Source organism: Micromys minutus (assembly GCF_963924665.1).
Source record: "Micromys minutus genome assembly, chromosome: 1".
Classification (NCBI taxonomy): domain Eukaryota; kingdom Metazoa; phylum Chordata; class Mammalia; order Rodentia; family Muridae; genus Micromys; species Micromys minutus.
Genome location: NC_137969.1, coordinates 96,863,128 through 96,890,941, shown reverse-complemented (window position 1 = coordinate 96,890,941; position 27,814 = coordinate 96,863,128). Strand labels below are relative to the sequence as shown.

Sequence of the window (27,814 nt, the reverse complement as noted above, 5' to 3'; positions counted from 1 at the left end):
TGAAATGCTCTTGCCAGAGCCTGGAACCCTGGAACAGGCCAAGCTTGATGCATGCTGGACCACATGGTACAAGCGGCACTGCTGTGAGGTCATAGCGCAGGTCTTCAAAGCTTGCGGTCCAGCATAAGGGACAGAGATGAGGTGTGAGCAGGGACTGTTCCTTGTTGACAGTAAAGCATATGACGGTGAGACAAACAGCAAGGAATGGTCCTAGCCGGTCCATCTGGGAACCGTCAACTCTGGAGGGAACGGCAACGTTTTATTCTGCACTTCCCAACTCTTTGAGGTAAGAAAATTAAATAGGCCTCTGGTTGATTCACAGTGAAGATGTTTCCTATAACTCACTGGAAAGCGCTGAGCATCTTGAACAACTCCCAGTCGCTCTTTCTCACAACAGAAACAATAAAAAGCCGTCCGGCCTGGATCCTAGTCAGTTGTCTATAGTAACTTCCTACATCCCCTCCAAGGATATGAAACAAAACATATTTATTCAATTAATCCTGACTTTAATCTTAGAGAAGTCAGATGTTGCAAGAAAGCCTAAACTCCCAGAGAACAGGGACATCACTGCCCCGTTTCCCAGATGCCCTGTCCCCCATCCCCCACCCCTGTGACCTAGGAAACCGTTTGCACATTGATTTCTTAAGTGGACAATGGAGGGAGTGGTTAGGCAGATGTCCGTGTCCTCGGCTTCCCGATCTGGCACTATACTTTGCACTTAAAATCATTAGTGGAGAAGCTTGTGGCAGTTGCTGACTGAGAGAGGGAAGAGAGAGTTGGCTCTCTCAGGGGTATAGACCCCGTAGGTGACTCCCTGCCCCAGTGAGTGGCAAGCCCTACATTCATGTGCACAATGACAGCGCTAATTGGAATCAGTGAGTTATGAAAAAGGAATAAAAAAAGAGAGAGGACACGGAGTTGGGAGGAGGATATGGAAGGAGGACCTGGAATGAATAAATAGGGTACATTGTATACATATGTAAAATTCTCAAGGAAGTTAATTTATTAAGTATCATAAGAGTAATGATCTGCCCATAGGCTATCATTTTTATAACCTTAGCCTGACTGTAGATTTCTTTAGGGGGCTAGAAGGTTTCCTACACAACACCCTTCCTGCTAGGCACCATTTATCCCTGCCTACACACTATGGTGACTCAAAATGTGGTCAGACATCGTCAGAGTCTTCAGGGACTCACAGTCTTCTCCAGATTGGGATCAATGGCCTATAAAACACTTCCAAAGACCTGACCAGGCCCAGAGAGGTGGCTTCATGTTTCCAGCTCACAGAGGACGCAGAACGAGAACCAAGGGAAACTTGCCTTTGCTCTCTCCTCAGTAAGTACACCCAGCAGACCGGGCAAGAGCAGTGGGCAAGAGAAATATGGGGAATGAAAAGCAAGCAGATGTCCTAGACACACACAGGAAGACTGAGCAGGGGCCCGGGCCTTGTCTGTATTCTACAGAAGAAGCCATTTTGCTGCCGTGGTGAAGATGGACTTGATTTTTAATGATCTTCCCTCAGCCTCTTCCACCACAAGGGCATTAAAGCATCCATAGGATGAAGCAGCAGCCAGGGATTCATCAGCCACAACTGCACTTAAGAATCCGGCTTGGAGCATCTGCTCCCAATTATAAGTGAGACCGGGGTTCATTAATACCGCCGCAGTTTCAGAGGCGTCCTCGGAGAACTGGCTCTGCAGACATTTCCAAAGCCAGGTACAGATATGAGAAAGGGCAAGGGGTTCTCTTCCACACTCAAGTGAGCTGAGGCTCCTCTAAAGCTGTCTCCCTGGCAGAACCAGAGGGAAGTGAGAACTGTCGTGCACTATCCCGTGCACAACCACTGCCTGTGTATCCTGGTGGGCGTACCTGGTTACTGTCTTTACCACGAAACACTAACACTCGGAACAGGTGAGGGTCGTAGATTTCAAAGGTTCCTGTTCAACACAGATTCGTGTGTAAAGACACCAGGATCTCTCCTTCTTGACAGTGTGAGAATGAATCTTTTTTAGGTTCAGGAAGATTGGTGTGCTCCAAAATCAGGAAGAATAATAAACAAATATTTGACTATCACCAGAACCCTGGCTTGGCATATTATGGGATGTATATATTCCCTGGCGTGATCTAACAGAATGTCCTTTTTGAAGCCTGGTGCCACATTTAAGTGTCTACACTGTGCTACTAAATAAATGAGAAAGAATGTGTGTGCTAAACCATAGAAACAGCTTATAAATTATAGAAAACTTGGCCATTAAAAAGTCTAATAGAACAGAAAGTAGAGAAGAGCTTAGAACACATAGGCACAGGGGAAATTTTCCTGAACAGAACACCAATGGCATATGCTCTAAGATCAAGAATTGACAAATGGGACCTCATGAAATTGCAAAGCTTCTGTAAGGCAAAGGACACTGTCAAAAGGACAAATCAGCAACCAATAGACTGGGAAAAGCTCTTTATCAATCCTACATCTGACAGAGGGCTAGTATCCAACATATACAAAGAACTCAAGAAGATAAACTCTAGAGAATCAAATAATCCTATTTAAAAATGGGGTACAGGGCAAAACAAAGAATTGTCACTAAGGAATACCAAATGGCTGAGAAGCACCTAAAGAAATGCTCAACATCCCTAGTCATCAGGGAAATGCAAATCAAAACAACCCTGAGATTCTACCTCACAGCAGTCAGAATGGCTAAGATCAAAAACTCAGGTGATAGCAGATGCTGGTGAGGATGTGGAGAAAGAGGTACCTCCTCCACTGTTGGTGGAATTTTAAACTGGTACAACCACTCTGGAAATCAGTCTGGCGGTTCTTCAGAAAATTGGACATAGTACTACCTGAGGACCCAGCTATACCACTCCTGGGCATGTACCCAAAAGAAGCTCCAACATCTAACAAGAACACATGCTCCACCATGTTCATAGCAGCCTTATTTATAATAGCCAGAAGCTGGACAGAATCCAGATGTCCTTTAACAGAGGAATGGATATAGAAATTGTGGTACATATACACAGTGGAGTACTACTCAGCTATTAAAAACAATGACTTCATGAAATTCCTAGGCAAATGGATGGAACTTGGAAGCAATCATCCTGAGTGAGGTAATCTAGTCACAAAAGAAAACTCATGATATGTACTTACTTATAAGCAGATACCAAAAAGCTTGAATACCCAAGAAACAACTCACACAACTTATGAAGCTCAAAGAGAAGGAAGGCCAGAAGGTGGATGCCTCAGTCCTTCTTAGAAGGGAGAACAAAACACTCATGGGAGGAAATAAAGAGTAGAAGAGAGGAACAGGGATTGAAGAAAAGATCATCCAGAGACTGCCTCACCAGGGGATCAACCCCATATGCAGCCACTAAACCCAAGTACTATTGCTGATGTCAAGTAGTGCTTCCTGGCAGGAATCTGATATGATGCCTCTTCAGAGGCTCAGCCAGAGCCACACTGATACAGAGGAGGATGTTTGCAGCTAACCATCAGACTGAGCATAGGCACCCCAATGAAGGAGCTAGAGAAAGGATGGAAGGAGCTGAAAGAGTCTGCAACCCCATGGGAAGAACAAAATTATCAACTAACCAAACACACCACAGCTCCCAGGGACTAAAATACCAACCAATGAGTTCACACAGAAAGACCCATGGCCCCAGGTGCATATGAAGCAGAGAATAGCATTGTCTAGCAGCAATGGGAGGAGAGGCCTTTGGTCCATCGAAGGCTCATTTTCCCAGTGTAGGGGAATGCCAATGTGCTGATGTGGGAGAAGGTTGCTGGGAGAGGGAGCACCCTCGTGGAGGCAATGGGAAGGGGAGGGGGAGAAGATTGGGGGAAGGGGATAACATCTGAAATGTAAATGCAAAGAATATCCAATTTTAAAAAAGAATTAGAAAAAAACGTCTAACTGGTTTGAGATGGTTTATCATGTAAAGGTACCTGCTGCCAAGGCTGGTAACATGAGTTCAATCCCCAGGACCCACACAAGAGAAAGAGAAAATTGACTCCTGCAAGGTGTACCCTGACCTCTATAGATGTGCCTCTGTGAACATGTCAATCCCCACAAATAAAGATTTTTTTAAAAAACTGTTGAAGTCTACTGAACACACAGAGATGCGACCCAAAGAGTTAGCATCACCTACATATTGGACAAAAGTGAGTGATTTACTGCTTTTTCCCTGTACCATCAAACTTTTTAAAAATTATCTATTCCTTTAAGTTGGGAAAAGAACAGTAAAAAGTCAGAATAACAGAAAACCACCCCCATACATTTCTTGCTATAGTCCCCTTACCTACTTTTTTTCCTGTAACATTCAAAACAGTACTGTGTTTTTAACTGCTTTCATTCATGAGCTTGGCCCTCCCCTCCTCCATCTCCTCCTTCATCTCCTCCTCCATCTCCTCCTCCATCTTCTCCTCCTCCTCTTCTCTCCCTCTCTCCCTCCCCCTTCACACACACACACACACACACACACGTGCCTGAGAACAATGGGTGCTCCGCATAGGTTTTACTTGGATCTGTGGGTTTGATTATAGGTTTGCTTCTGGTTTTTATTTTTAATTGCATGTGTTGCTACCACTGAGTTTTGATTCAGTAGTAGCAAAAGAAATTGGCCTAACCACTTTGGGAAATGATCCAACCACTTCTCTTAAAGCTGAATGCTCACTTGCCTTATGGGGAGCACTGGATTCCTCGCTAGGGGTGTTCTTGGGAACCTAGGCCCACCCAAAAACATGTTCACAACAGTGTTCTTATGTAATAAATCCCAATAACCTCCTAAGTACCTCCTGATAAAAAGTTAGCCATGTTTGAGTGTTTGGGGTATTTGTAGCACAATGAAAAGGAAAAAAGAAAAGTTACCAAAACAAAACTCAAGCTTTGGTGAATAAAATCCAGACATAACAGAGTGATACCAGACACAACAGAGTGATACCAGACATAACAGAGTGATACCAGACACAACAGAGTGATACCAGACATAACAGAGTGATACCAGACACAACAGAGTGATACCAGACACAACAGAGTGATACCAGACAGAACAGAGTGATACCAGACATAACAGAGTGATACCAGACACAACAGAGTAATACCAGACATAACAGAGGGATAGCAGACACAACAGAGTGATACCAGACACAACAGAGTAATACCAGACATAACAGAGTGATACCAGACACAACAGAGTGATACCAGACACAACAGAGTGATACCAGACACAACAGAGTGATACCAGACACAACAGAGAGATACCAGACACAACAGAGTGATACCAGACATAACAGAGTGATACCAGACATAACAGAGTGATACCAGACACAACAGAGGGATACCAGACATAACAGAGGGATACCAGACACAACAGAGGGATACCAGACATAACAGAGGGATAGCAGACACAACAGAGGTATATAGCATGCACATACATACACACACATACAAAGAGAGAGCATGCTTTGGCAGTGTTTAGGACCCCAGAGTCAGGCAATATGGTGGCAATTGTTCACATATTTTAATATAAATCTTGGGTAACTTGACAAGTGTAGGTATGAAAGTTTAATTGACTGTCCACCAGAGAGATGGTCCAGAATCACGACTGCCAGAGAGCCCAGTGGATAGACTTGCTGGTGCATTTGTAGGCATGTTCTTTGCAGAATGACTTCAAACAGGTTTCTCCAACCACTACACACTTCTCTGCTTGTGTCAGGCAGGAGCCATGATTGTCTCCCTACTGTACCTAAGCACAGCTTGGCTGATCAGCCTCTATGCAGAGAGTACAGAAACAAGCAAACTAGCCAGCCTGCTGAGTCAGTATAACAGGGTCTGGTCTCCAGAAGGCAAAACAAGTGTCTGGAATGACCAATAGGGAAAAACTATTCAAAACTACATGTGAGGACCTGGACAGGTGGTTCAACTGTTAGCACACTTATCCTTCTCTCAGAGGACCCAGATTCAAATCTTAACACCCACGTGGCAGCTCAGCTTATAACTGCTCTGGCCTCAAACACAAGCATTGCTCCACTCTGCATAGAAAACCACATCCCCAACAAAAACCCCTGCCGGGGAGTGTTGCTGATAAGCCATTCGTCACATTGGGAAAGCCTAAAGTTATTACGAATGGTTGCATAATACTCCCTTTTCCTCCAATAAATTACACTAAGGGCTGGAGAGATGGCTCAGTGGTTAAGAGCACTGACTGCTCTTCCAGAGGTCCTGAGTTCAAATCCCAGCAACCACATGGTGGCTCACAACCATCTGTAATGGAATCTGATGCCGTCTTCTAGTTTGTCTGAAGACAGCTATGGTGTATTCATATAAAATAACTAAATGAATTATATATACATATATAGCACTAAATAATAATAAGTTCAATATATTGCACTAAATAATAACCTTTTTTGTAATAGTGGCTTTTTTTTTAAATCTTATACATATGGTATCTACATCTATGTCTCTGCACCATGTGCATGTGTGGTGCCCCCAATGGTCAGAAGGAGGCATCAGGTCCCTGTAACTGGAGTTGGAGGGGGTTTTAATTCTCTTGGTGTGGGTGCTAGGAACTGAACCCAGGTACTCAACAAGTGTTCCTACCACTAAACCATCCATCCCTCCTGGCTCACAGAGTTTATTTTCAAGCATCAGATGAATGTCCTGAGGGGCACATTCACAGAGAAATTGTAAGAAAAGTGGCCCAGTCGAGTTAATTTGTACATGCGTAGGTGCACCATTCTTCCTCTCCCTTAAGAACCCATTACTCTTGTGCCTGCCACGGGGACACAGGGAAGGACCCATACCCAAGGCTCCAAAGTACATATCCTGGGTACAACATGGCATTACGGTGCTGGGGTACAGTTATCTCTCCCTACTCTACCTGACCTCTGAGAGCAAAGCCTTTCATGTGTGACCTCAATGTCTGGGCTCCACCTGTTCTCAGCAATGGGAGGAAGAAAGGAGAGCAAGGAGCATCTCATGAACTTCAGTCATATTTTAAAATACTGACTTCACAAAGTATCCAGGAAACCCTGTGGTACCTCATCCCTAAAAGGATCCTAACAGGGAGATGCAGCTCTAAAGCCAAGCTTTCTTGACTGGAGACAAAGACACTGAAGAGGTAGTGCTGGGTGCAAGTCCATATCCACACAGCCCAAAGGCTTCAGAGGATGACACAGAAAGATGTGGGGCTCCTCTCAAGAGCTGTCTGCATGAGGGCCCTCCCAGCCCTGTGGATCCACCTTGCACAGTGAGTAGGTCACAGGCTAGTGCTTGGATTTTGACTTAGACTCAAGCCAAGCAGCCCAGCCCCAGGATGCTACCCTGGGTTTCTAGACCTTGGGCAAGCCATTCTTCTGAGCCTTGATTTCCTCATCTCAGCTGAGCAGGTCTGCCTTGAATAAGGAGAAGGGAGGCACCTGAGGCTGGGTAGAGCCAATACCCTATTATATGATCCCCCAGAAATGCTGTGGCCCCATTATAGGGGTGGTCCAGGCTGTCACCAGAAGTCTCCGCTGTAGTCTGTAGCATCTTGTCTGTGTGCTTGACGTAGTTAGAGACACACATCCATGTACCACCTGATGCACCTGTGACCCTGGCTGGGTACCCTATGATTTGGGCCAAGTGAAGATAAAAATAGTTTGGGAGGCTGTCCTGAGCATCCTGGCTAGAGTCTCATGAGCCCAGTAGTGATATGGAAACGGATCATGTGCCCCAAACATCTATCTGTCAGAATGCCACCCACCCCAGCACACTTCAATAAAAGAACACCCTCCTCATATCTCTCAATAAAGAATAAAGGAAACTGAAGAAAGAAAGAAAGAAAGAGAAAGAGAGAGAGAGAGAGGGAGGGAGGGAGGGAGGGAGGGAGGGAGGGGGGAGGGAGGAAGGAAGGAAGAAAGGAAGGAAGGAAGGAAGGAAGGAGGGAAGAAGGAAGGAAGGAAGGAAGGAAGGAAGGAAGGAAGAAAGGAAGGAAGGAAGGAAGGAAGAAAGGAAGGAAGGAAGGAAGGAATACAGACACAGGGTGTGGAGTGGGAAGAGAGAAGGGGTAGGTGATCTCCCCAGTGCTTGGGCCATCTTTGTTCCCCAAGTTCTATAATTGACTCTTCAGTTCCCAAAACAGTAGCATCATAAACTGAAGACGTGTAAACACATAGGTGAGGGAGAACCCGAGGATAAACACACTTGATAAAAAACACCTTACGGGATTTCTCACCTCTGAGCCCTCAGCCCTGCCTGTGCCCCTGCCTGGAACACAGCTGCCTCCTCTCCTCCCCAACTAACTCGGACCTTCATTTGGCTTGGCCTCTGTCCCTTCCCCAGAGAGGAAGGCTTTCACCACCCATAGCTTTCCAGAGCTCCTCCTCCCTATCTGGGCTTCAGAAAAAAAAAACTATGCCTCTGCCTCTGGGCTCTCCTCCCAGCTGCACCTTGGTAGCTATGTGAAGGTGATCTGGCTCACGCCGAAGATCAAAGCCCCAGAACAGTACAGACTGTGTCTGTTCCCTGTTCCCAGCACCTAGCAAAGGCCTGATGTGCCCAGCATTTGAAGATCAGTTCTACACCAACCAAACACCCATCTCTGGATAAACTGTCATTGCTTGAGGTTCCCTAAGCCCTAGCCAGCGTGCTCTGACCACTTTGAACTATAGGCCCCTGACTTCCTTTAATGAGCAGGAACTAAACAGCTGGTTATTGGAAGAGTGGGAGCAACAGTCTGGCCAATCCTAGGCCTGCTGCCCATTAGTTCTAAACCCAAACCTAGACCTTGGGGGTAGACTTGAAACTTGTGGGAGTCATCACTAGATTGTGTGGGTCCTGTCCCCAGAGGAATGGCCTTACTAGGAACTGAGATCAAATGGCAGGTATCTGATGTGCAGAGGGATTAAGAAAGACATGTCCCACACAGGTTAGCTGGACCAACTGCCTCAGGACCCCTCAGGATCATCTCTCCACCCATAAAACCAGCCTTGACTCAAAGCACCACCACCACCTGTAACTCCAGTCTCCAAGGTACTTGTGCCCCCTTCTGGCTTCTCAGGTTCCTTTGTGTGTGCCACGTGCATTAGGCACCTGTACACATATGCTTTTTAAAAATGTAAACGCAGCCTTCCTAAAAGTGTGTGAGTTTAGAAACTGACTAAGTGCTTGATTTGAAATATCATACTGAAGAAAGAAAAGTAATTTTTACAAAATACCTAATTACTAATTTTCCTGTCTCCTCAAGCAAAATAACAGCTGAGCTAATGGTTGGTCAAGTCTTTTCCCTCTGGGACGCTCATGGGTCAGGTTCTCTATTTGGAGCCATTTCTTAGGTTGTAAATTAGCTTTGCCGGCAGTGTCCCAATGTCCCTGGCCTCCCAGAAGTCCAGTCCAGTCCTGTCCCTGCGCGGGGAGAGGAGACTGCAAAGACCAAGGCGAGGTGGGCAACTCAGCTCAGACAAGAAGCCCCACCACCATCTTCCGGGAAACCCTCTCTTCTCTCTGCCAAGGGCAGACCAAAAAGAAGTCCAAAGAAGACAGACTGCTCTTAGGCCTGTCAACCCTGAAACTGTCCCAGGGAAGTAATTATTTCTCTCAGTGGCCGCGTGGTTCAGAGGATTTAAGACAGTGGGTTCATTAAAGAGTTAGGATGGCAGCTCGTTTGTGTCTCCTTGAGCCTGTTCAATCAAAATGACTCCGTCGCAAACCCACCTCACGTGGTAACAAATTAGTGACCCACCCTTCTCTGGTTGCCAGCTCCACAGACAAAGTCAACGCCCGCCCTCCCAGAGGGAGCCTGACTTGCCCTTGAAACCCATTTTAAGTGAGATGTTAAACTCAGCGAGCCGATGCCACCAACTTCAGCCACAGAGACTGCCACATCCCACGGAGCATGCTCCATGCACTCTCGTTAGAGTCACAAGCCTAGGTCACTCAGGAGTGAGACAAACGCCGACACAGGTGGCGCTTCTGACTCCTCCAGCTGACATGGAAGTAATTATCCCGGAGTTAAATGTCAAGGCTGGTTTCGTGGGTGCAAAAGAAAGGAAATGTCACGTTTAATGTAAGTAAGCAACATTGTTACTCAAATCAAATCAGAAGCGTATTATTAGAAGATAAAACTTGATGCAACCCCAACAATAGGCTGTGTCTACCTTGCTTCCCCCTGTTCAGGGATGACTGACATGGGGACGACGTGGGATTTGGGTAGAGTAATGACAAGGTACACAGCAAGAACCGTTCAGCCCTGTTGGTTATGGGCCCCGGTCTCTCCATTCAGGCAGCTCTAGAATCCTGGCTAAGAAGCCCATCTCTCTTGACAAACAGGCAAGGAGAGTTTTACTTCTCTCATTGGGTTGTTGTATTAAATAATACACAGGAAATGCCTTGAACAATGCCTGACGCGCCGCAGGCTCCATGAATGTTTGCGATTATCTATTTCTGTAAAGTTAAATCATTTCCTTACAGCCGGTGGGCATTCTCCCCATGAGGGAAAAAAAAAGAAACGTTTTTTTGTTTTTTTTTTTTTTTTTTTTTTTTTTTTTTTCTTTTAAAGAGCACAGAGCAAGAAAGAGCTGGGCCATAACCTAAGTTATTGGTGACAAAGGATTACACTAAACCTGCTCCCTTTATAGGTCAGAGCCTTCTACTTAGAAAGTAGTCAAATATTTACAAGAATGAATAAAAGGTAGGAATAGAGAGAAAACTCGGTCAAGGCCAAGTCAGATTTGAGACATTTTGATGTCTCAAACTCAGACCATGGGGAAGTCAGATACGTGACCTCTAGAGATGGGAAACTGCTTTGTGGCTTAATACAAATGCTAGCTTTCCGTACTACCTCTTCCTGGTGACGATGGTGGTGGTGATAGACTCACCTTGTCCCCTGCCCACCAAACTCATTATCTTTGTTTTCAAGACTGACTTGTGCTGCCTAAATATTCTTGACTAGGTCATCTTCCACCAGAGAGTGTGGTCAACTTACCAACTGCCATCTTAGAAAAAATTTACTCCTCCTCCTCCCAGAAGCTGACCATTGCCAATAGTCACTCCATGACTCAGAATAAGATTTTATGCCCAGTTCCTCTCTCCATGCTGGTGTTTGGTCTGGTTTGAGTTTGCTGTCACAACCACTGTGAGCTCACATGGGTCCCTGCCCTACTTATAGCTTCCTTCTTGATACTGTACTTGTGAAAAAGTCCAGGCCTCCCTCTGGCCAAGACATCCCAATTTCTTTTCTTTATAAAGTAATCAGCTAAGTAACCACAAGCTCATGGATGAACCACAGGCTCATGGTAGACCCATAAGCCCATGGATGAACTATAAATGGAGGAACCATGAGCTCATGGAGCAACCACAAGCTCATGAAGGAACCAAAACTGTATGAAGGATCTGCCATCTGAATGTTTTTATGCCATTATAGGATCCCTAACTCCAGGCAGCTAGATATGAGGTCATTCTAATGGTTCAACTGAAGATCATGAATATTCATGTGCTGAGAGTGACAAGGCACATTTAAAAGTGGCAGTTTGGGAGCTGCCTGCCAGGTCACCTTCAGCAATGTAACAACACATTCAACAGTCAAGAAAGCAAGGAACTCATCCCACCATCTTGTCCAATTCCAAGTTGATCCAGTTGGTAGATCACTTCTCTGAAAGACTGTTTAGAGCCAAGTGTGGTGCTCTACACCAATGATCCCAGCACTAACTACATCAAAGGGTCAGGAATTCAATCAGTCTTGGCTACGTAATAAGTTCAAGGCCAGGCAAGACTAGAGGAAACTGTCTCAAATCATCAAAATAAAACAAAAATGAAGCAAGATGACCCTTGGCTTTTAGTTTCCCAAGATCAAATGTCACTTCTAAGTGTCTGTCACCCAAGTCCAACAAAGTAATAAATTGGTGATGAGAGATGGAAAGTTTATTTCACAGTGAGTTTCAAAAACCTGAGGTGTATCTTCACCATCTTCTTTTAAAGTGATCAGAGACTTCAAACCCAAAAGCTCCAACCAGGCACGATGGCACATTCCTTTATTCCCAGAACTTGGGAGGCAGAGGCAAGGAGATCTGTGTGAGTTTGAGGCCAGCCTAGCTATAGAGTGAGTTCCAGGGCAGCAAGGATATAGAAGCCCTATCTCAGAAAACAAAACAAAGAAGAAGCCCCAAAATAATAGGCCAAGAAGCTGAGGTTTTGTTAACTTGGAACACGGCCTGGGTCACTGGAATTGGTCAGGCTGGCCAGACTCCTCCCACCTGACATACACTTTCTCTCTTATCCCTAGGGTAACCTGTATCCTGAGAAAGGATCTTCCTCCTCCCTGGTTCCCAAGGGCTTCGCCATTTTTAAGACCCAACTAAAAATGGTTGGGCTTGCTCTAAAAGGACCCCTGATCTGAGTTCACACCACTTTAAAGGGGTTAATGACATTCAATTATATCTGAGCCGCTGCGGGAATCACATGACTCCATGAAGCGTAGAAAATGGTCGGTGATTGATGATGTTTGCAAATATTTTAACATCTTCTTCGGATGTTTTTAATGGCTTGCTGAACCAAATTGTCATTTTCACAAACCGTACGCTGCTAAAAAGCAGTAGCTTGGCGCTCAGTCTACTCTGGAGGCTTCCTGCTTTGTGGATGAACCTTGGGCCTTTCTTCAAAAACAAATCGTGCTAACAAACAGGAGCATACAGCATACCTCCTAAAAGGGTCCAGACCCGCAGAGGAAGAGCCTGATGCTGTGGCTCAGCGGCAGCCCAAGTCTCACCATCAGCCGAGGTTCGGTGGAAAGACACTGCCCTACTATTTTTAGTCAAGACCAAGAAAGGGAAAAGTGAGAAATGAGCCGTTCATTTTCCTAAAGTGCAAAGCTAGATGGGAATCGGGACCCTAAACCTAAGGTGCGCTGAAGATGCAGACTTTCTCGAAACCCAGAGATCCAACAGGCACAAGTGTTTTCACCCACCCATTCCCTGTTCCAAGTCACCCAAAAATGGCGGACCACCACTCTAAACCAGCCATCCCCGACCCTCAAATACAGTTCCTCATGTTCTCACAACCCCGTCCCCATGCCATAAAATTATTTTGTTGCTACTTCATACCTGTAATTTTTCTACTGTTCTGAACCATAGTGTAAAATCTAAAATGCATGCTGCCCAATATGCAACCCCACCCAAAAACAAAACATCATGTAAATATCTGACATGCAGTATCCCAAAGGAATTGTGATCCATAGGTTGAAAACCACTGCTCTAAACCAAGCCCAACTTGCCCAGGTACATAAGGGTTCATCGTGTGCCTGGCTCCTCAACCTTTACTGACATGCAATCATTTAAAGCAAAAACAAAATTATGTCTTTATCCCTCCATTCTCCATGCCCCACACACCTGGCCAGGGGCGGTAGCATCCCAATCTGGCCCTCAAGATCTTAACTTGGTAGGAACTGTGAGATGCAGCTAAAATCTCTTTATGTTGGGTCCAGCAAGCAGATCTGTTGCAAACAGCCCCAAATAACCAAGGATACTCAGAGTGCATGTTTAGCAGCTCTTCCCAGAAGCTCCTCCAGGGAGGACAGGGGCTGGGAGAGCACAGCAGGATATTCACACTCGAGACCAAAGTTGCTTCTTCTTCTGGGAGAGAGACCTGGACAGGTGCTATTTTAAAAGCACAGGAAGTATCTGAAGCCATTCAGCTCCTCAGAGACCAGCTCCCTGCAAGGTCTGGAGATACTGAGAATGGGCTCTAACATAATACAGTAGAGAGAAGTGTGGGGTACCCTTCTCTACCCCTTACATATTAGCCATGCCCTGTGGTTGTCCCCTTAAATATATATACATACACACACATATATATGCACATATATATATGTACATATATATGGTATGGCTCAGGTCACCTCTTTATATATAATATATTTAATATATATTTATTATGTATGTTACATTTATAATAACTAATATATAATATATATTGCTTTTTTAAAATGTTATTCTAACACAGAAACTACTGCATTAAAAACAAAACAACATTCAAACATAAAAGCCTTACTCATAAGTCTTGGACATTTTTACAATGTTATAAGCGTCTTGGGGACAAGGATTCTTAATGGCCCCCTTAATCCCGGCCACTCTGAGGAGTCTTTGAAGGGACTGGGAGCATTCCTACTGGGGGGTTCTTATTGCCCCACCTTCTGGGGGCACAGAGGTACATAGGAGCCAGGACTATGGCAGAGAAAACAGCAGATGTGCCCCAATGCTGGGGAGTTTCTCCTGTATCCTGCCCAGCATTCTCATGGGGAAAGGGGCCTGATTCTCTCGGCCGCCTGCTCTCTTTTTCCTTCCACTAAAGTCTGGAAGACTCCAAGCCACCACACTGTTCCCTGACATCCCGTCAAGCTCACTGCCAGGAGAAACCCGGAGATCTCCCCTCATGCCTGCCATATCGGGCTCCCTAATAAATAAATGATCTATGCTCATCCACTAGGGATTTTTTTTTTTTCTGATGCACCCTAAAGATGTCCAAATCCTACCGCTCCTGGGAGCTTCTCTCCAGGGTTTGGTAAAGTCAGTCTGCCCTCAGGAGCTCTCAGACACTTGGAGAGCCCCCTCTCCCCACCCTGCTTGCATTCATTCCCTGTGTCTGGGCAGCTGCGTCGATCCTACAAGTGCACACACCTGGACTACAGGTAGCACGCAAGAGCACCCAGCCTTCCAAGTTCTCTTTAAAGTTCCTTTCAGGCTAAATGTATGCACTGTGGACCTCCATGGGAGGTTTAAGCCTACCACCCCCACCCCTACGCCAGCCTCTGACTCTCCCCCACACACACCCCCACCCCATGACTGGGTAGCAGCCGTACTCACATCTCGGAAGCGGTTCCAGTACTTGTCACGGTCATACTGGGAGACCGTGCTCAGCCACTGGTCATTGTCTAGGAAATTGGCGTTGTTGAGGGCCGCGCCACCGGCCAGCGCGTCCAGGTGTCGGCTGTCCACTTGGAGGAAGCACCACGCCGCGGCGGCCGCCGCGAGCACCGCGATCGCTGGCATCTGGGGGCAGGGCACACGGGTGTGAGCCGGTGGCAAACAGGGCTACCTCATGCCCCTCACTCCTGCCGGGGGGTCTGGACGCCTCGGGGCGCGCACAAGCTGCAGCGCCTGGGATCACAGTGGGGACAGGGTGGTCCCTCTCACACCTGGGACGGAGGCTGCACCTGGAGAGCCCTTATGAATGGAAACAGCTACAAACGCAGAGCCTAGGTCACGGATTCCGGGCTACTGTCAAAGTATAGAGGACCCTCTCACCCCGCTCTCGGATGTGAGGCTCCAGTACATCTCCCCAAAACCCGGATGCTCAATGTGCCAGCCGCACTCCCACAGACGGGGGCCCCACAGCTCTGGGGCAGGAATGGGGATAACGGCGCTCTGAGCAATCATCCCAGGCTCTGGCAGATGGGGGCTCCGGGGTGCCCTCAAGCTGGGGCTTCCCATTCTCAGCTAAGGCAAAGATCTCCCTGCTCCCGGCCCGCGGCTTCTGCGCAACAGGGACACGCAAAGATGCCCCCAGGCCCTGACCCTGCCGGCCCCGGAGATGGCCTCGGGAAGGTCCCAACTACGCCAAATATGCCAAGTTGGGGCTCAGTGTTCTGCGGGCACGTACCTTGGGAGCCCTCCCGAGTCACGGCGCCCGAGTTGCTGGGGTTCCTGTACCGCGGTGGCTGGGAAGGCTGCTGCCCGGCTCGTTCCCCTGCGCACCTGCCGCCGCCGTGCGTCCGGCCGCTTTGTGAGCCCGCAGCGCTCTGGCTCGTCTCGGGCGCGGCGTCCGCGGGCGGAGAAGCCCGAGCTCCTAGCCGAGGCCTCTGGCGCCCTCTGGCGGCTACTAGGCGTTGAGCGGTCCCATCATGGGAGCGTGATTCATTTGCAGCTCTCTGCAGGGCTGACACACGGACTTCAAGCCCAAGGGGGATGATGTTAGAAGTCCAGTGTGAGGGACTCTCAGTGAGTCAGTCAGAACACCCGGCTCAGAATCCCTGCTGAAGAGAGAGGAGAGAGCCTCTCAACTTTCTGAGTCAGCATTGCTTAACGCTGTCTCCAAGAATTGGCTCTTTAAATGAGTCCCTGGTGCGTGTTGTGCGCAGACAATATTTGAGTGAACTTCTCTATTCCCTGGTGCAAGCGGTACACCCAGCGTCTCTAAGTCTGGTCCCCACCCAGAGCCACTTCTAGGAGTCTTGTGAAACCATCCTCCAGTTTCAAGCACAAGACAGAAGGGAGAAGGCTGGCCTTGCCCCAGCCCTCGCTTCCCTTTCCAAATACTCAGCATGTTCACTGGGGGCTGGGAGGGACTTAACAGGTGCCCCTGCCTTAAAGCAGGTGCATCCCCGCCTGCTTCTTTGCACAACTGTAGCCTATTGCCCAGTACTGTTAGAGCCAAACTGGCCACACCCACACGCATGCACACGCATATGCACCCACACACACACACATGCACTCTCGCACGCACACAATACAAACTCAAAGCCCTTCATGATACTTCTCTGAGAAACACCAAACACCCACCAAAACCCTAGTCCCCTGCACAGCTGGTCCTTGCCCTCTTACCGTCTCGCTCTGCTCCGTCCTCGCGTCCTCGTTTTCCTTGCAGGCTAGCCTCGGGTTCAGACCCCAGCACCAGGCTCACTTTGGTCAAACTTGACCTATCAGAACCTCGGAATGTACTCTGCAGCTGCTTCATCTCCACTCGTTCAGAGATCTGTGGTCCCTGTAATTGAGGCTGGGACCTCGGTGACGCTGCCCTGGAACTCAGTATTTCTCCGGCTGCAAGCTCACTGCACGTGAGGTCACTTCTTCCGAGCGTGACCCTGCCATGGGCTGGAACTCTGTGACAGCAGAAGTTGTCTTGCTCTCGGCTGCTCTTCCATCACACGGAACCCTTCATGATGCATCACTAACAGTATCAGAGGAGTTCTGAGCCCCACTTTTCAATAGGCCACCACAATGATGTGACCGGTTGTGAACCGTGCTGTAATGACTTAGCTACAGACGGCATGGTTTAAGTTGGACTGTGGTTTATTTCAATCATAGGCTGGATTGCAGCTCTTGTACACTCTGGGAAGCCTTAGGAAGAGAGAATCGGGGTCCTTTTCTCATGTTGGGAAAACACCTCGCCCAGAGACTATCTTATCACGGGTATGAATACACTGAGCGCCCGATGTCATGGCCGGAGCGAGAGAGGCTTCGGATAGTGAGAGGAATGCGTCTTACATTTCAAGAAAAACTTACATGCCAAGACGGGGCTCAGTGTTCTGCGGACACGTACCTTGGGAGCCCTCAAGAGTCCCGGCTCCGAGTTGCTGAGGTCCCTGTACCCCGGTGGCTAGGAAGGCTGCTGTCTGGTTCGTTCTCCTGCGCGCCTACTGTCGCTATGGTCTGGACGCTTTGTGAGCCCACAGCTATCTGCACATACGGGCCTGGGCAAGCATTACCTCATCATCCCTCAGCCATGTTGTCCGCAGCCCTGAAGAGTCACACCCGATGTCATCTTTGCCTCCTCATAGCCAGTTCTTTCAACAAGCCATCTTAATTTACCTTTTAGCCTACCTTTGGTTTGACACACCAGCCGCCGCCTCTGCTCAACCTGGGCTCTTCCTATGAGCTCCTGAAGCATGGCTTCTCCTGGCTTTTTAATTGTCACAGGTCACCTTCCTGTACCAGAGTCTCAGCTACACCTTACTATCCCACCTAAGCATTCTTTCCTTAGGCATCTGCATCCCTTGCGGTCCCCTGATGGAAATCTTTAAGTCAACCCGGGCCACAAAGGGGCTATTCCCCCCCCCCACACACACACACACGCTCTATTCCCAGCTTCACACTCAACATCTTCAGGGTGCCCCCCCCCAGGGCATACGTTTTCCACACCTGTATTTCCAGGCTAATCTCAGAACTTGACATTGAACACTCAATAAATCCAGCGATGGGCAGAACGAGCAAATGCCATAAACCTGATGCATCTCAGAGTCTTAAATCCCTCATCTCCAACCTGTGGGTCCCCAGAGCAAATCTCTGGCTTTTTTTTTTCTAGGAAGACCTGTCCCGGGTTTAATTAGAGGGCATCTGCTCTTGGCCAGGCACCAAGCTTCACAACTGGAATCGTCCCTGTAACCACCGTTCGTCGGAAGGACAGCCAGCACTGCACTGACTGGAGGCAGGTGTCAGAGCAGGTCTGAGCCAAGAATGGACTTAACCTTGTAGTAGGGTAAAGAGCGTGGCAGCTGGGTACCTGCCACCCGCTCAGCCAGCGCTCCTGGGGAGGGATGTCAGATTTATTCGGCCGTAAGAAGCACCCAGGACCAAATCAATACTGTGCCTTGGGGCTGTATTTCTGCTCCTCATTGGCTCACATACAAGTCTAATAACTCCTTGTTTTAACATACTTCTCATTTCCAAGGAACCCACATGTTTTATTTTCAGTTTAATGGATCCTGGCTAGACTGAAGCAGACAGAACTGTCGCCACTTTCTGCTGAGGAGAGGGGATTGTGGGAAGAACTGTGAAGGTCACAGAGAGATGGTCTAGCCCAGTCTAGCCCCAGAAGTCTAGGGAAGCACCCCTTTGGGACCCTCTGCTGGGCTGCGTTCAAAGACAGGGGTGCATTGTTTGGCTGTCTGCCTGGATTTATTTTTAGCTACAAACTCGTATGTCTTCCTGACGTATGTCATCTCCGTTTCCCTACCTCAGCAGCTGTGAGTTCAAAATGTCGACTGTGGGATGTTTGAGTCTCAGCTCTGGTCAAGCCTGCTCCCTGACCTGTGCCCCCACCTCAGGGAGGCAACCTTCCAATCCGGGCATTAACTCTGACTTCTCAGCCCCTGCTTTCATTGACCTTGTAGGGCTATTCGACCCTTCCACTGATACCAGATCCCCTCCCTCGAGGCTGATTTCCTGCATCTCTCACGTGCACTGCAGAGGATCCTTGGTTGGGGCCCCCCATCTTTGGATCATCACAGAAAATACTTGTGTGGGCACTGAGAGGGAAGGAAGCCCTTCACAGGCATAGTGTCTCTCCATGTAGATGTGACTTCTCCATGATTACTACTCTCGCTGTCCCCTCAGGATAAATACCCAACACCTCGGATTCCTGCCTTCAGTAATGATCATCCACCCTAGCCCTCTACAGAGCCTTTCCTGTGGGCTTTCTATGGTCTGTTTGCCATCATCACCCCAAGACCTCAGACACAGCTTCCCTGGTCCTCACAACATCAAGGCCCTCAGAACTACTTCTTACCCATCTTTTGCCAGACAGGCTCATCAGAATGAAGACTCAGTCTTATCCAAGTCTGTCCAACTTCCTACTGAGTCTGTAATGCTTTACAAAAACTACACGCACACAGTAAGTACACAAGAAATGCTGGCATAATTGGGGAATATATGCTCAAAGCTCTGCACATAGTAGGTAAACAGCCAATGCTGACGGAGCAAGCAAAGGCTCAAGATTCAGTGGTTTTGGTTTCTTTCCTTTCTGAGAAGCAAGGAAGGCCCAGGTTTTTGTTTAGAGGTTTTAGGCCCTCAAAACCCCTTGGGTAGAGGACAAGGCCATGAGAGATCTGTGACCTTGCCCCTCTGGGCCAGTCTGTCATAAACATAATGCTGTAGTCAATCCCTCCCTAAGAAGAACAGGAAGGAAATTGATGTATTTCTTGTCATCATGGAAAACAGCTCACCCAGCAGGACCTGTAACTTTTACACACACATTGATCTTGCCCATTGATTCCACATATGCCGCAGAGTCAGGTTCACTCCATCTCCCACATCCCCAGCAGCCATCCCTCCCTCCCACGCGTGCCTTCCTGCTTTCTTCCCCTCTTCAGAGCCACAGTGAATGGGTGATCTACCACCTCAGGAGCAACTAATCTTAAGCTAATGCATATATCACAGAGAAAAGAGAAGAAATATCAGCTCTAACAGTCAATCAACAGGGTCAAAGAAGAGGAAGCCAAAGTCCTAATCAAAGATAAAAAATGACCCTGGCAATCAGTACCGATAACTGATAACATGAGCATGTACCCACGTCAAAGCAGCCCCCACCTTATCTGATGTCACCCTCATGGTGAGCCGCTATGAAGTAGGCATGGTAGTAAGTCTCTTTGATCAGATAAAGACATTGAGTCCTAAGTTATAGTAGCCACTCTATCAGCCAATGCTACCTGAGACTGGGTAATTCATAAAGAAAATACATTTTTTAAACTCAGTTTTGGAGGCTTGCTGCTCAAGCTTGAGGGCCCATATCTGTTCAGTTTCTGATAAGAACCCAACTATGTCAAAATATGGCCGACAGTTGGGCTGGGTCATCCGCAAGTGCAGGAAGGTCATACAGGAGCTGATGCAGAGGCCATGGAGGGATGTTACGTACTGGCTTGCTTCCCCTGGCTTGCTCAGCCTGCTTTCTTATAGAACCCAGGTCTACCATCCCAGGGATGGCACCACCCACAATGGGCTGGGCCCTCCTCCCTTGATCACTAGTTGAGAAAATGCCTTTGAGCTGGATCTCATGGAGGCATTTCCTCAACAGAGGCTCCTTTCTCTGTGATAACTCCAGCTTGTGTTGAGTTGAGACAAAACCAGCCAGTACAGCCTCTCAGTAGGCCCTGCCTCTTAAAGTTGGATCCTCTTCCAAAATTCCTAAAGTGGGTACCAGGCTTCCAGCACAAAGACCTCTAGAGAGACAAATCATATTCTAACTGTAACATTGCTCATCCCAAGTCACCAGGTCAACAGACAAAAGAGCCGGAGTTTGAAGCAAGAGCCACCTCATGGTAAAGTTCCCACTATGAGCTCTGCAGTGCTCAATTACATCAGTGCCATCTCGCTGTGGCCTGCGGTGCTTCCCTCGCGCCCCTCAGCTTCACAACCGCACAGTGAGAAGTCGTAAGCTTTTACTAACACATAAGCACACATGTATGTGCACATGTGTATCTTTGTGTGTATCTCTCTGTTTCTCTGTGTGTGTGTAGTGTGTGTGTGTGTGTGTGTGTGTGTGTGTGTGTGTGTGCACATGTACACTCCTGTGGAGTATATGACATACTGTGTAAGAGGTCCAGTTCTTTTGGGTAACTGTGCAGCTAACGGCTTTAGCAACTGGGACTCACAAAGCACGGTGGTGACAGAGGATTTCAGGGGACTCACGTTCCATAAAAATTATGGAAAAGTAAAACGGGGTTTTGCTTCCAGGGCAGCATACCTGGTCCTCTCCCAGGAGTACTGGGAATCTCCTCGCCTCTAATAGTGATGACTCTAGCAAGGTGTTTGTTGAAATAGTGTGAGGTTGCATCTTAGCCCACAATCTCTGTGCCCTCTGGACAGCTAACAAGGTGGCCAGAAATCCTGGGAGAAGCTCTATCTGGGGCTGATGACTTGTGAGAGGTGCTTACCCCTGAGTGGGAGAAACCCAGGCTGCTCTGAGGAAGGAAACCTCAGAATCTTCACCTATTAGACCATCAGCTCTAAAGCTGTTTCTTTGTGTCCCGCCAGCCGCTGCTAGAGACACATCGGGGACTGAGACAGGTATACCCTATCTCTACGGAGCACATTTCAACAGAGAACATCTCAGCCTGTCTGTGGTGCTGGGGCAAGGCTGTTCCACACAGCAAGCAAGACTTCATTCTGGTTGGACTCCTCCATGCTGTGGCAGGCTCCCAATAAATTCTAATACCCTTGTTTCTGAAATGTTCTGCCCTCCAATTCCCCAAAGGTTGAAACAGTCACTGTTGGCTGTCAGAAGCATAACCATCTAGAGAAGCTAAAATAGCATAAATTGTCCAAAACAGCCTGTGTCGCAGGGTCATCCAGAGGGTTAAGCAAGAGCATACTTGTACTGCCCTTAGGACTGCATTACACATAACACAAGCTGTCTGAGAGATCCCTGTTGGATGTAAAATCCCACACCTAAACTCATGCAGAGGGACAACCATCACCCACTTCTGAGTGAGGGCCATGAGGTTTGAAGGGGTTAAATGTCCTGCTCAATATTGTAAAAGGTCAGAACACAAAACCGCAGTATCCCCCAGCCCTGAGTCTATGCCTGGATGCTCGCTTCCCCTTACAGGACAACCCGAGATGGGCAATGAAGACATTTTAACTCTGTGGATGACTGACATAGAACCTGCTTTCCTTTTACCCTCAGGAAAGCGAGCCAGACCCCTCCTCTTTGTTTTATCTGCTTTGTCTTCCTCTCAAGAGGAGAAACACAGCCACATACTTACACCAGCCTCTGTGTACATGACCAGACTGCACAGCAAGAGGGAGGGGCTTCGAGGTGAGAGGGAGGAGCTTCGAGGCAAGGGGGAGGGGCTTCCTTCTCAGGGCCAATGCCGGAGGGCTGTCTTAAGAAGAACTGCAATTTATATAAACACTGGTTCACACTTAGGTACTTGGAGACTCCTCATGCTGAGGGAAGAGAACCTGGCCAACTACTGAAAGAGAACATCCTGAAAGAATCCCAGGTCTACAAGAATCCTGAGGCTGAGAGAAACCAAACTCCACAAAGCCTGCACCGTTCTACACGCCCACCATCTCCCCATGTGCCCACAGCCCACCAGCCCTTGTTTGTCGCTCTCTTGAAAGAGGTCATCCAGAGGGTGAGTTTTCATTATAGTTTTCATGTTTGTTTCTATAATAATTGGTGAGCAAGCACTTTTTACCTTCACCAACTATTTGTATATATTACCTGGAGAAACATCTGCTCCTGTTTTTACTCCAATTGCTACTTTGTTGTTGATGATGTTGTTGTTGAGTTATAGTCAGAAAGGATGTTGCAGGGCAAAAGCATCTGGGATAGCCTTGTAAGATCTGTGGGAAGATATAATCAGCATGCAGTTCTCACAGAACCTGTCCCCTACTAGCTACAAATTCAGACAACTTGAGTTGCTACTCTCTGCCCATTCGTTTCTCTATACTTTGGGAATGGCAGTGATGTGTCTTCTTCCTGTGACCTTGGGAAACATGAAGAGCCATGCAAAGCTCACAGAGCCTGGTACCTGTGCCTTGGAAGCACTGTGCAGAATGTGGGATTGTCTGTGCTGTTCTTCTTTAATGCTTTTTAAGCTTGTGTGCTGGTCCTGCTCATCCCTGAATAGGCAGAGACACCGAGGCTCGTGGGACACATTTTTAACCACTTACACAAGCATCCCCATTAGTTTGCTTTAAGGTCAAACTCTTAGGAAAGAACTTGTCTGGTTATACACACGTTCACATAATTTACAGATGCCTACAACTATGAAAGATATCCTTAGGCAATTTGCAAGTTAAATCTGTACCATTTCACTCAAAGCGTGAAGTGAGAATGGAATTATCCATCCAGGGAGAATTGCAGGGGAGACAGCGGGGGATCCCTAGAAATTCTCCCAACATCTTCAGTGACAGAAGTCTAAATCCAAGAATTTAGCATCTGCCCAACAAAGGGATAGTATGCAGAGCATTAAAATGATGGCTATAAACTCCACGAGACAACATGGGAAAGTGAAGGATAAAATGATCATATTACAAAAGAGAACTGACTATTCAGAGTTCTGAAAACGAAGGGTGGGGTGAGAAAATCCCTGGGCACTGAGTGTGGCTGGGTCAGGACACGGTTGCCTGTGATGGGGTTGAGTTCTTCCAGCAGCTCCATAGCATAAGTCTGTAATTTTGATGCTGGTTCTAGATTGAGGATGGGGCACATCTGGACCTCAGCTCGATCACTGAGGCACTGTGTGGACATTGAGATTGTCCTGGAAAATGAGATGGCCATGACACGTAGCTATCAGGACAAGAAAAGTTGAGATGACACGTGTGTAAATTACCATATCTGACACACACCGAGTCTTCATGTTAGCTGAGTGTCCTCAGAAGGAAAGGGAACCTCATGCCTCTTGCCAGTGCTGCTTAGGCAATGGCGGTGACCATTCTGTTACATCTTCTCCGCCCCCACATCTTTTTCCTTTTAATTTAGACCCCTTGTTTTCGTTTTTCTCTTACTGTGATTAAAAAAAAAAAAAAAAAAAAAAAAAAAAAACTCCAACAAAAGCAACTAAAAGAGGATGGGTTGGTTTCAGTTCATTCACGGGTCCCCGTCTGTCATTCGAGAGGAAGTCACAGAGTCAGGAGCACTGCCTCCAGTAAAGCAGAGTGGGGGATGGATGCACGCTGCTGCTCAGCTCCATTGTACTGTCCAGGACCCGGCAAGGGAATGGTGCTACCATCTCAATTAACATACCCAAGATAACAACATGCCTAGAGGCCCATCTCATGGGACAATCTAGACCATTAAGTTGACACCAACAGCACACCCCTGAAGTCTAGATTCTGCAGATGACAGAAGGCATGTGGCATATGTGTTTCTGAGTCTGACTTGTTTTGCTTAATGTGATCATCTCCAGTTCCATTTATCTTCCTGCAAGTGCCCCAATTTCATTCAGCTTTGTGTCCAATCGTGCACGTATGTCACCTTTTTTTTCAATCTGTTCATCTGTTGATGGGTATCTAAGCTGGACCATGTCTTTCAGCTGTCCCACTTTTGATTACAGTAAGGGAAGAGCTGGTTTGAGAGTCAGAAACCTGGACTCAGTTATGGCTCGCTTGGTTTCTTCTCCTTTAAGGGGATAGGAGAGAGTCAAGGCACTGGTGCTCCAGAATTGTACTCGCTGTACTAGTCTGCTACATACTCTGTTTCTACAACCAAAAGTTTTCATGCTCTGAATCAACTGCAGAGAAAGCTCGAACAAATGGATGGGAGAAAGAATACATCAATGTGAAAATAGCCAAATGCCCTGAGAAGGTAATTTATCAAAGAACTATAAATGACCAGACTATAAATGTGACAGCTGCCTAGCAACCATAATAAACAATTAAAATAATAAGTAATCTATCAAAATTCAGAGCCTAAAAAGTCCTAACACCCTGACTGACAACATGAAGAAGAAGAAATGTTCTGTGCTGCCTGTGGGCTTCCTTGGTACAAGCCAGCAAGAGCTCAGACTCTTGACAGTTATGTTAAGAGCCATAAAATGTTTGTAACCTTTGGCTTTGTGATTTCTCGCTATAAGAATGTAACCTAAAATACAATTAGGAATTCTTACAAAGCTCAGTCAGCAGTGGAAACTGTCTAAAAGCCTAGAAGCTATAGACTGGCTCAATAAACTCTAGCTCTATAATATAACATGTCATCATCCAAAGTCACTCTGCTCAGGGAAATGGCGTTTACCGAATAAAAATGGTGGATCAGTATTCTCTTAGGTTGGCTCCCTAGAGGCAGAGCCTGGCACAGGGATTCATGAGGAAGTGGCCCAGTGAGAGCATGTTCTGAGGAATGCAGGGAAGAGGATACAGGGAAGAAAAACAAGCAGAGACCAAGACACTGTGGCATGTGCTTGTAATCCTGGCAACGGGAAAGCTGAGACAAGAGGACCAGAGTTCAAGACCATACCCTGCTACACAATGAGACCCTATGCTAAATCTTCTTCCCCTTAAAAACATAATGCTATGGCTGCTTTCTAGTTACCTGTGGCTCCTTGTGCTAGAAGTTCAGCAGGCAGAGAAAACAATGGACTCTTGTGGTCAGAAGGAGGTGGGACTGAGACTATGTAATGGCATCAGAAGTAAGTCTTGCACTCTAGTGTCCCTGTACCTGGGGACTTCCATAACCTATTGGTTTAGAGGAGCATGGACCGTGGACCCTGGAGGAAGAATTCTCCTCGGAGCTTTGATCTCCAAACAGAAATTGGAGTGGTATGAATGGAGAACATAGATTTACCAAATGGATCCTTGGGCACAAGAGTAAGCAGGATACACCTTCTCTGCTTCTTGGAGACCTGTGCATTCTATCTACTGTGGTCACAGCTCCCACTGGCTCTCAAGGTGCAAGTTCAAGGTACAGCTAGCATTCCAAACTGGTCTTGATTGCATCTACAAAAGGCTATTTCAGCTGGCGTCAAGCCCAAAGCCTGGGAGTGTGCCAGCAAATGTCATGATATGTGCTTGTAGACATGTGTATATAACATGGACTTTGGTCTAAGGTGAGGTTGTGTGGGTGGTAGCCCACATCAGTAGACTGTCTCCTGTGATCGCTGTGCTGTGCTGCTCCTGAGAAACTTTGGGCTGTTTGATCTAACAGCAGTCAGAATACATCATGACCCATTCCTACTGAGAACTCTGATACAGAGAAGGCTCACAATGGCCTCTGTTTCATGCATGGGGAGCATTTGGTAGAAGGAAGGGGGAGCTGCTGGTGACAGGACTGCCCTCTGCCTCTGTGGCTACATTATTTGTTGGTCAATTGACCCACAGATTAGTATGTGTACATGTGCCTCCTCGCTTTGTCCTTGGAACATCTAGAACTGTCACACTAGGGTAGCAATGTGCATTTCTAGTCTTGAAGGCTTGAGTAGTAAATTAAATTATTCAAAAAAAAAAATCTAGAACCACCCAAAAGGTGATTGTTTCAGTGTTGGGGTTCAGGGGAAATACAAAGTGAACTTGGAATGTCTTGTTTTGTCAGAAAGTCGGAAAATTTTTAGGGCTAGATGTGGCCTGTCAAAAGAATGAGGCTGAGGTAAATGAAATGCATTGTGGCCAGACAGTGGAATATTATACAGCACAAAAAAGACCTGAGCTATAATGAATATTGCTAAGTGAAAAAGACAGTCTATTACATGGCACTCTGAGAAAGATCAATCAATGGAGATTTAAAAACAAAAGTCAGTGGGTGGTCTGTAGAGATGGCTCAGTAGGTAAGAGCACTTACTGCTCTAGCAGAGGACCCAGGTTCAGTTCCAAGCACCCACCTCATGGCTGGCAACCTTCTGTAATTCGAGTTCCAAGAGTCTGATGCCTTCTTCTGGTCTCCTTGGGTCCTGCGCACATATAATGTGCAGATATACATAGGTTAAACACTTCGATACACATACAACAAAGTTAATCTTTTTCCAAATCAGTGGCTTCTAGGGACTGAAAAGAAAAATATACATAGGTATACCATGGAGCATTTGTATGGCAATGAGACTATTCAGACTCTTCTGAAGGGAATGTGTAAGACGCATCTACCCAAACCCATAAAAGACACCTTCAGAAAAGCCCTACAGGGACATATAAGGGAAGTGGAGGGGAATGGGGGACTTCTCTCTGCATCCCGCCCACCTTTGCTCTTCACATAAAGTGGCTCTAAAAATACAACCTACCAGATAAAGAAAAGATGGTCTGACCCAGAAGGACCCAGGGGCCAAGACCAGAAACCTTCTGGAAACAAAATAACGACAGTATCGCATTGACCGGTGGTTGGGGGACAGTCAATGAACAAATAGGGTGGGAAGAGCTGATGAGCTGTAGACTTGTAGTTAGCCACTATAAAAGGAGCATGGGCTAGAGAAGCCATCGTGAGGCAACACCATGTTGTAGTTTTATTTCTAGTTTATTCTGTAGCCAAGAGCAACTCGGGGAGGAAAGGACTCATTTGGCTCAGTCTTTCAGGTCACTCTTCATCCCTGATGGAAGCCAGGACAGGAGCTGATGGCAACGACCGCAGAAGAACACTACTGACCAGTTTACTCCCGTGGCTTGCTCAGCTTGCTTTCTTATACAACCCAGGGCCTGCCCAGGGGTGCCACCACCTACTGTAAGCTGGGCCCTCCCACACTTGACAGGACAATGTGACAGAGACATTTTCTCAGTTATGGGTCTATCCTCCCAGATGATCTTTGTCAGCATCTAGTCAGTAAGTAACTCATCGACAGTCTAACACTAATCACCACAGCCTGGTCTATCAGCCAATGATAGAATTAGCAGGTGTGCTTTAAAGGGACAAGGGATGTTCATGGTCTCAGTGTG

General features: G+C 47.2%; 1 protein-coding gene across 1 annotated transcript in view; it reads right to left on the bottom strand.

The window, feature by feature from the left end:
- SPOCK1 (SPARC (osteonectin), cwcv and kazal like domains proteoglycan 1) overlaps positions 1-15,010 on the bottom strand; it is a gene marked incomplete at both ends in the record, with an annotated part of 466,604 nt that extends 451,594 nt beyond the window's left edge. Inside the window, one exon of the mRNA XM_080941295.1 lies at positions 14,825-15,010. Coding sequence (XP_080797421.1) covers positions 14,825-15,010 — 186 coding nt within the window. The remainder of the gene's footprint in view (positions 1-14,824) is intronic.
- Between the last annotated feature and the right edge of the window lie 12,804 nt (positions 15,011-27,814).